Genomic DNA, 13,137 nt, shown 5'->3' on the forward strand with positions numbered 1-13,137 from the left:
CTGAAAGCACAGTCAAACCAAAACACAGGACTAAGACCACTGCAGCAATTTAATTTAATAAAATAAAATTATGAGCAGAAAGATACATTTCCAAAGTACCAACACCTGCAACTGGCTCATGGTGCAGAGCCTAGGGATCCAGGAGCATGGTGGGGTGCTGGCCTCTCCCATCCCCCTCCCCTAGCACAGCACCATCTCTCACTTCTAGGAAAGCAGCATCAGAAGCTGACAATACTTGTGCTTTTCTCACCAGAGTAAGAAATGCAGGTCTCTGGAAGTCTGAAAGGGTGGCTATTCAAGGTGTAGGGGACAAGCACAGGTGTGAGGTGTTGGTGGCAGAGCCAACAGGGTGAGACTTCAAAGAACTTGATGGGGGAAGGCAGCCCCCCCTCCACACTGAGGACTTATATTCCCTGGGGCTCAGAATTCCTGCCTACTAGAGAACTGGTGACTTAAGGCAAAAGGGAAGGCTGCCTCCTGGGCTCCCTACTCCCAACTGCAGAGCTGGTTTGTGATACTGAGAAAACACCTGCATTTTGCTCTTGAACCAGATGCCTCTGAGAAATTACAGTAGGAGAGGAAAACAGTATGGTAGATATGGTCAGAATACCAGTTCATCTCAGGTCTCAAACCTTCTGCACAGGGGACTCTACAGGCACAGCCTTCTTTCCCCGTTGTTTTAGCCGGCCCCGGGCATAGACTCGGAGCAATAGGGCAGCAAAGACCACAGCCACCCCCAGCCCCCCAACTACAGTGATGGTGTGACCATAGAGGAGGCAGGAGAGGAGAATGGCAAAGGCCTGGCGGAGGGTCATGATAATGGTGAAGACAGCAGCCCCAAACTGTCCAATGGTGTAGAAGATGAAAAGCTGGCCACACGCAGAGCAGACTGAGAGCAGCAGAGCATGTGCAGCAAACTCACTATGTCGCCCCATGAAACGGGTCCCTTCTAGGAGGGCCCCCTGCTCCAGCAGGGAGCCCACTGTGAAGAGGCAGGAGAAGAAGTTGACCCCAAACATCATCTGCACTGATGACATCTTATAGGCAAATAGGGCATCCTGCCAGTTTGAGGTGAAACTGTCAAAGGCGATGTAGCCAGCCAGCAGGATCAGGCCTGAGACCGTGGTGGCCGGAGAGCTGCGGGGCTCTGGTCCACTGGACAGCAAAAACATGCTGACTCCAATAGAGATGAGGCCAGCTGTCAAGTATTCCCAGTATTCGTAGCTGCGCCGAGATACCAACTTTCCCATCAGCATGACAGGAATCACCTTAGAGGCTTTGGCCAGCACCTGGGTGGGGAAGCTGACAAACTTGAGAGCTTCATATTGGCACCAGCTGCTGAGCACGTTTGACAGGCTGGCAAAAGAGTACCGGTACATGGGTGCCCCATGCCGGGGCTGCTTGCAGAGGAGGCAGTAGACACCAGCCACGATCAGTGCCAGCACTCGGTTCATTAGCACCAGGAACTGTGAGTCTGTAAAGCGCTCACCTGCCCACGTGGCTGTGGCCCCGTAGTTGCGGGTCATCACTCTTTCCTGAAGCACTCCCCAGGTCAGGTAAGACACCTGGGTGGGGGAGAGTAGAGAGGTGAAGATAAGAAAAGGAGAATGTGGGCAAAAAAAGATAATCTCCACCAGAATGCTACTTAAACGACTATAGGGCAGCATACCTATTTTGATTGCTCCGTAGTAACTAGAAGTTACTACAGTCTGGTTTGACTTTGCAGGGAATCAAGTGTGTGTGAAACACTTAAAACGACAAGTGCTTTAAGACTGCCCAGACCCACGGAAGAGTATGTTACAGCCGACTCCATCCCAAATATGTTTGTCTTTTCCCAACCAATATAGTGAGGCAAGAATTAGAGAAGGCTGGACACCTGTCAGTTTAACATTGTAAGGTGGAATAGTGCCCACTCTAAAATGCCATCTGGTCATCATCTTAGCGCCCTTCTCACATGCAGTATGGGAGAAGGCTGAATGGCTTCCCCCAAGTTTTATCAGTGGGTTTACAGTATATTAGACACATCATTGCAGGGGATGGGAGGGGAGTGTAATAACGGCACAGTAACCACAGAAGGTAAGAGGAGAGGAAATAGACATCTCCAACCATTTCTAAGAAGACAGTGGTACGGTGTGCCCCTGAGAGAACCGGGGCACATAACACACCAACAAGCACACTGTTGGGACTGGTAGGGTGAAAACTTTGATTCCAGAATCTCTGGAACCGCCCACAAGGAGCAACCCAGGAATAAAAGCAGAGCCTGCCAGCATACCTACCTGGAGTCCCACTGCACAGAAGAGCAGCTTCAAGGCCTGCCAAGTGGGAGTGGTCTCTGCTGGCTCTGTCCGGGGAGCCAGGGGAACCTCATCCGAGGCCTTGGGCTCATTGCCAAACACACAAGCTTTCACCAAGGGGAAGCAGAGACCCCTGCCTGAAGAAGGTACACAAGGTCAAGCCCCAGGCTTCCCCCTAACACCTAATCATCTTCCCCAGGGCAGCCAGCGTGCCCTGTTGTCTGTCCTGCTGCCGTTCCTCCCAGCCTCCCTTTCCAAGCCACATCCCTGTTTGGACAGCTGGCCAGCACTCAATATGAACCTAGCACACTTTCCCAACCCCTTCCCTACACACCTGTCTCTAGGTAGTTCTTCCGCCTGAAGTACTGCACCAGCAGGTAGCCAGGTACCATAAAGCTGGCATAACCAGCAGCATTCACCAAAAAGCGTAAAAACCATAGCGGGGTCCATGACTCCGGAGGGGCTTCGGGATTCTCCCCACCTGTCCCCAAGGAGGGGAGCGCAGCCAACACCACCACTGCCCACCACCTGCAGGGACAGCGGAAATAAGAATTAGGGTGCAGCTCCTCATTCACTCGTCACTCCACAGGGGACCACACTGGGAGAAGGGCCCGGAGTCGCCTCCCCGCCCCTCTCAGCTGCGGCCCAGGCCGGACAAAGAGCCTCTCTCTCTCCTTGGGGGGCCGGCGCCGGCTAGGCAGGGCTCCCTCCCTCCGGGAGGACGGACCCGCCCCTCCGGCCACACAGGTTCCCTCTGTTCCCTTGAGCGCTCGCCGGCTGCTTCGGCCAGAAACGGCGCCCCCTTCCCCCACCCTGCCCTCTAGGTTCCAGGAGCCCCAGGGTTTCCCAATTGCACCGCCTGACACTTTTTAAGTCCTCCAAGGAGCACAAGCCCGCGCCGCGACCTCAACCCCATAGGCTCGGCCGGCTCGCGGCAGCGCTCTGCAGTCCCACCGCCCGGCAGCTGGGACCCCACCCGGCAGCTGGGACCCCACCCGGCCCCCCGTGTTGAGGAGCTGCAGTCACGTGACGCGGGGGCTCGGTCACGTGGACTCATCCCTCAGCCCCCCACCTGATATCCATGGTCCGGGCCGCGTGGGGCGGAGGGGGCCGGGGAATGCGGGGCCCCGGGCCGCGCGCTCCCTCCGCTCCCGCCGGCGCCTCCAGAAGCAGCCAGCGAGCCAGCGGCTAGCGGAAGTGCAGAGATCTTCCTGCCTCCCTCCCTCTCCGCGGCCGCCCCTTCGTCCCCCGCCGCGACCACGCAGCGCCCCGGGCCGCTGCTGGGCCACAGCGCCCCCGCGCGGCGCGGAGGGAGACGCGACTCGGTGCCCGGGGCAGGGAAGGCGCGGGGACCCCAGCCCTATGCCTCCCGCTGCTTGGTCATCACTCTTAGCCCTCACAACCAGCGGAGGAGGTAGTAGTGACCACTGGCATCGTAGAGACGGGGACATTGAGGTTCCACATCCCGAGCATTTTCTTTTGTTACCATTTTCTGACAGGAAGACGTCTCCTTTTTTTGATTGGGCTAGCAGTTCTGTCCCCTCACTCCCCATGACCTTCAAGGCTCCGCATGACCTGGCCTCAGTCTACCTCGCCCACTTACCCACGCCCTGTAGAGCCCCACTGGCCTGTTCTCAGTTCCCCTAATTCACCAAAGGCCTTTCCCCAATGCCTTCCCTCATCCTTTATGTCCAAGTAGAGATGACAGTCAGAGGCCTTCCCTGACCACCCAAAGTATGGCCCTTCATCCACTCCATTGTTCTCCTTCCCATTTTTTTCTTCACAGCACCCACTGCAATATGTAATTACATATTTACATATTACATATAAATACACATTTATGATTTTAATGGCCATCTCACTCACTAGACTATGTGATCCAGGTAGCGAGAGACTGTTGATTTATTCCCCCATATTCTTCATCTCATCATAGGCCTGACCTAATAGGCCCCTCAAACACATACGGAATATGAGAAAAAAATAAAAAGCCACAGCTCTCTTGTGTTACCCTCCCTAGGCTGGTCTTTCCCTCCAGGGTCCTCCAGATGGCACCCCCCAGGGCAGTGGTGAGGCTTCCCGCCTGTGTCTTCTTATTTCTCTTTTCCTCCATACTTTTGCATTTCTACAGAAAGGGCAAGGGTCTGTGCTGGACAGAGATGCCTGAGGACTGTTAGCCCCGCTACCCTACCCAGCAAAGTCCTACCCTGCTCAGGTTACAATTTTCTTCTCTCTGTCTCTACCACAAGGTCACAGGGCAGGCCTGTCTAAAAATCCCCAATGCACATGGACATGCATGCACGCAAAACAACTCAAGGCGGGGGGAAACTTTTTAAAAGTCTTTGCTGTTTTAGTGTCATGTTATTGAAACTTCCCCTTCCCCAAAGGCTCAGTTTGGGGCCTTCTGTGTGAAGTCTTTAAACAACAGTGTTTGAGTCCTCAATAGCAGTGGGAAGGAACCCTTCAGGGCCCTGCTCACTCATATTTCAGTTTCTCTCCTCACTCAGGAGAGTCCATGTTTTCCTCCTGGTTGGCAGTTTCAGGGTGACCCAATGTAGGTAGCAATAAGAGCCCTTGCCATCTTCCAGAGAGGTAAACAGACTTCGCCCAGGATACCTTGGGCTTTGGGGGAGGGGTCTTCCAAGGATCTCTGTCCACCTGGGAAGCTCTTCCTTCCAGAATGGCTCTCTCTCATTTGCGATCCCTCCTCTCAGCTCAGGACTGTGCTGGCTTCAGCAGTCCCCATGATACCAGAAGGGCGCATTGCCTGGGCCCAAACTGTAGCAACTGTGGCTCCAGCTTCTAGATGGGAAGAGGTGAAGCCTCTGGGATCCCAGATCCTGTCCTGGCTTCAGTCAGCACATAGCAGTGGCTTCCCAGAGATCTTGAGGTCATCGAAGGGCAAAAAAGCAAAGGGCTGAGAAAGAGAATAGACAGAAGCAAGATCAGGGCCCGGGGAAAAAGACCGCAATGGGGAAAGGGAGCTGGGTAGACCTACTGGGCCATTTCCTCCCCACCAAATGACAGTTGGATATCAGGGAACAAATCTCCCTACTAATCTCCCAAATGGTGGTTCCTCTGAGCTAAGTAGAGCCCTGAGACCTTAGGCAAGCAAGCTCTCACTCTCTAAGATAGTACCAGAATATTACAGATAAGGACCAAAGAGGTGATCCAGTCCATGTATCTGCTTCTTTGGGGGAGAAGGTAATAAGGGAAAGATACTTTTAAAAAAAATTTGCATATATTTTTAAAATTGAACATTTAAAAAGGGGAGACTGTTTAGAAAATCTAGGTTTCACCTCTCTAAAAATTCCCAAGACCTGGAAATATTGGCCCCATATTTCTCCTCTGCAACCATCTGCTGAAACTGAATAGAGTGACCCTCAGGAAGATATTCTCTGGTCTCCTACAGGCCTCACTACTCTGCTATTTAACACCTGGCCTGCTTCACTCATCCTATAGGAGTCCAAGTTTGGGCTCCCTGAACCTGACCAACTAAAAAAACAAGTTGAGAGAGGCTTGCCCAAGGTCCCACAGTTGGTGAGTGGCAGAGTTGTGGATTGGACCCCCGGAATCCTAACACTTTGGCTGTTTCAGCTATTACAGCGCCTGTCTCTGCTATGGGTGTGGGTCCTGGAGTGCAGAGCCGAGTATATGCCTCTTACATCCTCAGCCAGGTCCTGGGGAGTCTCATCCTCCACGTTCCGCAGAAGAGAGTCAGCACCGGCCTCGCACAGAGTGGATGAGATGCTGTTGAGGCCCCGGCCCACTGCGAGGTGCAGGGGTGTGCACCCATTGAGCATGCGGGCGTCTACCCGGGCACCAGCCTGGAGTAAGAACTGCACCAGACCCCTCTCCTGGGTCTCCACGGCCAGGTGCAGTGCCGTCTTCCCACTTGTGCCCTCCTGGAGGAGAAGAATGTTAGCCAAGGCCCTCAAGAGGAATTTTGCTGGGCCTGGGCCCAGGTTAAGAAGGTGAGTACCATCACTTCTGACACTGGGAGGGAACTTGGGGTTGGACCAAGTGGTGGAGCAGGCCCTGGGTCGGGCAGCACCCTGACTGGCCGCCTCACCTGCACGTCAATGTCAGCTCCGTTTTCAAGCAGCAGTTCTATGAGTGGCCGGTTCCTCTGCAGGGTAGCGATGTGGAGGCAGGCCAGACCTGGGATGGGTGAACATGGGGGCTGCTAATCTGCATCTACCAATTCTCTCTCTCTCTCTCTCCCTCTCTCTCTCTCATTCTCGTCTCTCACTCTCTTGCTCTTCAGGGACCTCCTTATCCCTCAGCCCCAAGGGACCTGCTGCCCACTCAACACCTCTGATCACAGGGCTGTTAAAACATAAACCCAAAAACCCCCTCAAAAGTCTGAGGGGAAAGGAACACAAAGTTTCCACCTTTTCAGAGTCATGTTATTGAAACTTTCACGCTTCAGGGGTCAGGTTGCTGAGTGACACCCCCATATACTCACTCTCCCTCAACACTCCCCTTCCCCATTCTTTATAATTCTAACTGCCTGCCTTCAAGCCCTATCTAAAGCCACCTTTTTCAGAGGTCTCTAGGATCCTTATGCCCCACCCCCTCCCCAGGGCCACTTCCTCCCATGTGCTCCCCTAGCCTTTTGCTATCTCCTTTCTGGCCTGGATTCCCCTCTGCTTAGAGAACTAGATTCAGATTCACATCCCTTACTTCCCCTCAAGTCTCTGCTCAAATGTCCCTGATCTATGAGGCTTTTCCCGACCACCTGTTTAATCAAATATAATCACACACCCCATCTCCCATATTCCAGTTCTCATTCTGCTTTACTTACTGCCTTTTAACCTACTAGAGAAATCACTATTTATATTTATTATCTGTCTCAATCATTTTGTTAAGTTTATAGATGTAAGCCCAGCTCTAGAATACTGTCTGGCACATAGAGGCCCTCAGTACATTTTTGTTGAATGAATTAATGAGTTTATCTGACCTCTATTAAACTGAATATCTTGAAGGCAAGATTTAGCTCTCTGTTTAGCACACAGTATGTTCTCAGTAAATTCTAAATCAAATTCATTCATTCATTCATTCATTCATTCATTCAGCAAAGATGTAGTGAGTGCCTATGTACTTAGAACCGAAGGTATATCAATGGACAAGCTATGAACCCCCTTTCCTGAGAGTAGAGTCTTTGTCTCCTGTCCCCTCCTCATGCCACAAGTTCTGAGGCTGCCTGTACCTTGCCAGTTTTGCAGCTGGAGGTCCAGGCAGTGAGGTGGTCCTCTGCCTGGCTCTGGCCGCCCCTCCAGCAGGCAGCGGGCACAGGCCAGGTGCTGGCGCTGGCAGGCTACATGCAGGGCTGTGTCACCATGACGGTCCTGTAGTACCCGGCTGGCCCCCTTCAGCACTAAGGCCCGAACTGTACCTGGCTGGTCTAGATGTACAGCCAGATGGAGTGCTGTCTGTAGACACAAACAGAGGGTCACATGGCCACTGCAGCATGCTCCTACCTCTGAGAACATGCTCCAGTGGGCACAGGAATCGCCAAGTTCTAGCACCTTCCTTGAAGGCAGTTTATAGAGGCTATGACCCTGGTCTTCCAAGGCAACGCTACCAAGCCCTTCCCCCTGTCATCTCCCACCAAGTTTTTGGGACCCCAATTCTGGAGGCAGGGTGAGGGAAGTGGTTCTCTGCTCTTCTTGTAGGTCCCCTTAGCCCTTGGAGAAAGGACAGATGGGGGCAGGGTCTACCTTCTCACCCTCTGGGGAGACCTCTGTTATCCTCAGAGACCAAGTGACAGTGAAGGGTTGGGAGGAGGAAAGACAGAGGCATCAAGAAGTCTCTGCCTGCCACACTCCTTTTTAAGGTTCCATGCAGATGTCACCTCCTGTATTAACCCCTCCCTGGCTGCTCCCCAGAGACGCTGGATCCCACAGCAGCTGGCAAGTGTCTCCATTGCAACTTGTCACCATACTGTGTGATTAGGTGTTGACATAAGTCTCCTAGCCCAAGCCTGAACACCTTGTGGGCAAGGGCTGTGTATTATTCATGTTTGTATCCTCAGCTTCTAGACCAATGTCTGGCATATGGTTTCCCAAGCAGCCTAAGGACACTTATGTGGCTGCTGGGGATGGCTGCCAGGGCAGATACGAGTATCTAGGCACAACCCATTCCCTCCACTCACCTGGTAAAGATTGTTCTGAATATCGAGGACCTCCTGGGGCAGCAAAGCCAGGCAAAAGAGCAGCACAGCTGGGGCCTCATGAATCACTGCCAAGTGGACCAGCCTGAAGGGCAGGGCAGGGTTTATTGTCAGGGCCCAGACCAGAGAGAGTGAGCTAGGGTCCTTGGGTTAGAAGGAACACATCTCTAAGAAGCCACACATAGGGAAGGTGCAGGAAGTGAGAGTTTGGGCCAGGAAGTGAGGGTTGGTGTGGGAAGCCAGGATCCTGGGGGTGGCAGCTCCAAGTTCCTATCTCTGGCCTTCAAAGAGGGCCTTGGCTCAGTGGAAGTGTGGGCAGGGTGTGAATGGGCCAAGGTCCTTCCTGTCCAGCCTGCCCACACTCTACTCCCCTCTGGCCCCAGGGTCCAGCCAGGCCAGCTGCAGCCCATAGCCAAACTGAAAGCTGCTGGGGTAGTGCAGAGGTGTTTTCCAGGGCTGAGCTCCCCGCACCCCAAGAGGGAGAACAGAGAGGGTAGGAGTGCCCCCCACCCCGCCCCAGCAACTCTATGCCAAGGGAGAGAAAATGGAAGCTCTTGGATGAGGAGCAAGGAGACAATGCAACGTCCTATCCTGTTGTCCCTTACAGGAGAGTCAAGAGGGCCACTCTTCAGACAGCACAAACTGGGTAGGTCTAGCCAGAGCCCTCCATTCTGTGTGCACCTCCAAGGGGAAGTCTGTGCAGTGCAGAAGATGACTTTGGTGGGGGACAAAGAGCCTTAACCTAGGGGTAGGGGGGCAGCTGGGAGGGGAAGTTCCAGTACTGGGGTTTCCCCACATCAGGTGGGGAAAATGAAAGCCAGAGCTGGAGGGTCTAGGCTGGGACAGCTGCCTTGGGGGATTAATGAGGTGGGGTTAGCTTGGCTAAAAAGCCTGTTTGGGCTGGGGAAGGGGCTGCTCAGGAAGGAGGGAGGCAGGCTTGGCGGCCAGGCAGCAGGAGAGGCCCAGGAGAGAGTGACGGAGGAAGGAACCGCTCTGGAAATCCCCTCAGCCAGGACCTGCTCTCTGGGTCACATTCCTGCAGCCACCTCCCTCTCTCCCTCAGTCTCCCTCCTCCCACTTCCTCTTCCCACTTCCATATGTCCCACAGCTCAGACACGTCGGAGGGAAGAAAGTGCTCCCTTCTTTCCAGGGACCCCCTGGGGGGTCTTGACACCTCCCCCTGTCCAGTCTAGATCCCTGTCTCTAACTAGAGATGGTAAGGGCTGGGACGATAGGCTAACAAAGGAGGGCAATGCCAAAAGTCCCCACTCCCTGGGTCAAAGGTCAGCCATAGGTAATCCACATGGAGTCCCCAAAGTCTTGATTCTGGGCCTGAGGGCTGGTAACTGGGCACAGAGTATAAAAGGCCTGGGGTCACTCCTCTCCCTCCTACTAGGTCCTGAGACTATCTTTATCAAAGGCCACCCAGAATTAAGACCCTTGTATCTCCAAAAAGCAGATCAAGGCAGACACCACCTGCCTCCCTTGTTCGGCACCCCTCATCTGGGACCACAGCCCCCTCCACTGTTTCTCACCCCCAAATCCCAGCCACCCTCTCTCCTAACATTGTTTCTTCTTCCTGAGGGGCAAATCCTGAAATGGCCAACCCCTCCCAAACGACTGCTTCTTACTTCAGCTGCCCCCTAGCCTAGTCCCCACTAACTTCCACCTCGGTCTGGGGGAGAAATGGTAAAGTAAGCGGGTCAGACAGGATAGTGAGGGGGGACTTGGAGGGCTCAGGAGATGAAAGGTGTCGATAAGGCTGACTCCAGACCTCACTTCCCCTTTCTCAGCAGAGGAGGAAGTAAGCTGGGGCAGCCAGCAGCCTGTCTGTCTGCTGGGGCAAGAGTGCCCCAGCCTGGCTCACCCCCTCTTCCTCAGGGTCAGCCTCAGCTCTGCAATATGCCAGTACCCTCACCCCTAGCTTCCTAGTCCCCATTGGCAACCTGTAACTGACACCTCCTGTTCCTTGAGACAGGGCATCCTGAGGGTCAGGGCCCGGGAATCCCAGATATCGAGCAAGGATGCCCTCTACCCCAGCAAGAAAAAAAACTGGACTGGTCAGGGGAATTTTCTCTTCCTAGTGGTGGGTTATTGGTAGGTTTCCAAGATGCTAGCTGGGGTTCCAGGTGCTTTGTAAGGGCCTTGCCAACTCTGCCCACCTCCAAAAGGAAGGGCATAGAGATGATGCCAGGTCCTCTGGTATGGGCCTGGCCAGAGCTCAAAAGTGGCCTGAGAATTAAGTTTGGAAGAGAGAATAAGGACTGCCCACTTCCAGGGCAGGTGCCTTGAGGGATCCTTATAGAGGGGTGTCCGGCCTGTTGCAGTTCCTGGGGAGACGCAGAGTTAGTAGCATCGGGAAGAAGGGGTGCTGTCTCAGCCTAGCCCCCATACTCACGTGTCTCCGTCCTCGGAGATGTAAGTGAGTGCTTCCAGCTGCTGAGGGCTCAGCTTCCCCGCTGGAGGGAGCGGCGAGCCTGGCGATGGGTTTTCGGTCTCGAGGCTCCCCCAAAAGTTCAGGGGTTCGGTGAGCGACGAGGAGCCATACGTGGAGTCAGCCCTTTCCCCATCTGTGTCTTCCTTCTCCCGTAGCTCCTTGGCGGTTCCCGGAGGATGGGTCCAGGGCTGGGGGCCTCTGCTGTCAGAGGGCCCAGAAGCTGGGGTAGGGGTGGGTTCGGGTAGGGAACGCAGAGAGCGCAGAGACTCGATGCCCGAGTCATACTGGCTCTCATCCGAGTCATCCGGCCCTTTCCGCGCCTCCGACATGCCCGCGGCACTGGCCCGCGGGGGCCTGGTCCGAGCAGGATCCGGCTTCGGGCTCTGCCGCACCGCCTTTCCGGGTTGCGGGTCTGCCTTGCAGAATGAGCTCCTGGGCTGGAGTAGCCTCCTTACCAGGCTGCGGGGGCCCGAGGGGTTGGCAAGAAGTGAGGGCGAGGTTCGGAGAGATGGTGGGGTCTACCGCAGAGGCTACTCAGGGCAGCCCGGCTGCCCAGTTTGACGCGCTCTCTCGCCCCGCCCCTTGGGCCCGCCCCCGATAGGCGCTTCCGGGACGAGGCCCCGCCCTCCGGAATCCCCCTTTCCCCGCCCTCTGCGTTGGCTGGGAGTCAGGGGTTACCCAGTTCTGACTCACTCGCGCGTTAATTTACTCAATCATCATTCATTCATCCATCCATCTATCCACTAATTCATTCATTTTTCCCCTTCATTCTATTCATTAATTCCATGTATTCTTCCTTTCCTTCCTTCACTTTCTCCATTTCTTTTTTTCCTCTCCATTTCTTCATTCATTGTTTCTATTCATTCATTTATTCATTCGTTTGTTTTATATTAATTGTACAAACTAGGGGTCTTGAAGGGAGAACACATGGGTGGCGGCATGGGGAAGATTGCTTCCTATTTCCTACCCATTTCTCTTAATTTCACTTGCTTTCTCATCTACCAGTGCCCAAAAGTTTGGGGAGGGAAATGGGACACCTATTGTCTTTAAAGGAGTGATTCTCCCTTTGGGTCTTGGATAGAGGATCTCCTGTATCAACTTCCCAGATCACATAGAATTGGGCATGACTAAGTGCTTTTCAAAAGTAGGTTTTCTCAGGCAGACTGTTGTCTAAAAAAAAGCAGACGGTCATGTTTTTTGTTGTCTAGAAAAGCACAGTGGTCGTTCCTCACAGGGGTGAAACACTAACTTCAATGGTTACAGCATCTGGTTACCTCCAGAAGTCAGGGAAGTTTAGTTCCTCATGGTGGGGACAGGATTGGTGGTGGTGGGAGGGTAGACATGATGAGCCACACTCTGCTGAGGTGCCCACCCCAGCCCCAACCCCAGTACCAACACATCTTTCCTCCTTCCCTGTCCCTGCTTTCCTTTGGCTCAGTGAGGCTATAGGCTACCCCCCACCCCCACATGATGAGCCTCAAACCAGTGCTCTATGATTTACCCCCTATTTCAAGTGCTGTTGGCCATGGACCAGCAATGGTTTAGAAGATCATCCCCAAGGGATCATCCTTTTCCATCTCTGGCTTTGGGGGAAGAATGCTGGGGTGAGTATAGACAGCTACTAACCAGCTTTCCTACAGCCTTCCCCTGAGCAACTTCATTTTATTCATCTATTTATTCATCCATTTGACGAGAATGTGTGGAGCTTCTCCTACATGTCTGACATTGTTCTCTCTGCTGGAAGCAAAACCAAGTATCACAGTAACAGTAATACCCACCAACCACCATCCGCCCCACCACCAGAAAATGTCTCATGGTCCCAGCCTTCAAAAAGCTCCCTGACAATTACAACACAGAGTGATTGTGCTAAGACAGGAGTGAGAATAAAAACAGGGTTCTGTGGAGGCATATGGTGGGGCTAACTATCCAGTTGGGTGAGTGGGGCAGGGAAGTTTTCATGTGAACTGGAAATGGGAAGGGAAGAGGGCTGGGAAGAAGTACCTAGTCTCTGGGAGGAGGGGGTGAATAAAGAAAGAGACGGGGTAGCGCAGACGGGAGGAGACAACCTACTGCATTCCATCCCCATGGAGGACCAGAGTGGGAAGGTTGTGTTGAGCATGAGGCTGTGAGAAACCATAAAGAGAAATCCCAAGGAAATTGAGGCATCTCCTTCCCTTGGAGTCAATGTGATTTCAGATGTTCTCAACTTCCTCCCCTGAAATGTTTCTCTCCCA

The 13,137-nt window shown here is 53.6% G+C and overlaps 2 protein-coding genes across 3 annotated transcripts; both read right to left on the bottom strand.

Moving 5' to 3' along the window:
* Positions 1–31: 31 nt before the first annotated feature.
* Positions 32–3,536, bottom strand: SLC35B2 (solute carrier family 35 member B2). Of its 2 annotated transcripts, none has more exons than XM_011354744.2 (4): positions 3,367–3,536; positions 2,629–2,822; positions 2,277–2,431; positions 32–1,565 (listed from the first exon to the last, which is right to left on the bottom strand). In XM_011354744.2, exons 1-4 carry the CDS (start codon positions 3,375–3,377, stop codon positions 627–629), a joined length of 1,299 nt encoding a protein of 432 aa, XP_011353046.1. In that variant the 5' UTR covers positions 3,378–3,536; the 3' UTR covers positions 32–626. The 2 variants fall into 2 exon arrangements, with proteins under 2 accessions (XP_011353046.1, XP_011353048.1); XM_011354746.2 differs by lacking the exon at positions 3,367–3,536 and adding an exon at positions 3,159–3,273.
* Positions 3,537–4,135: 599 nt separating this feature from the next.
* Positions 4,136–11,482, bottom strand: NFKBIE (NFKB inhibitor epsilon). Its single transcript, XM_011354749.2, has 6 exons — positions 10,865–11,482; positions 8,449–8,551; positions 7,504–7,726; positions 6,364–6,452; positions 5,957–6,196; positions 4,136–5,208 (listed from the first exon to the last, which is right to left on the bottom strand). The coding sequence occupies exons 1-6, from the start codon at positions 11,230–11,232 to the stop codon at positions 5,143–5,145; spliced, it is 1,089 nt and encodes a 362-aa protein (XP_011353051.1). The 5' UTR covers positions 11,233–11,482; the 3' UTR covers positions 4,136–5,142.
* Between the last annotated feature and the right edge of the window lie 1,655 nt (positions 11,483–13,137).

Source organism: Pteropus vampyrus, unplaced genomic scaffold, assembly GCF_000151845.1.
Source record: "Pteropus vampyrus isolate Shadow unplaced genomic scaffold, Pvam_2.0 Scaffold18, whole genome shotgun sequence".
Taxonomy (NCBI): Eukaryota; Metazoa; Chordata; class Mammalia; order Chiroptera; family Pteropodidae; genus Pteropus; species Pteropus vampyrus.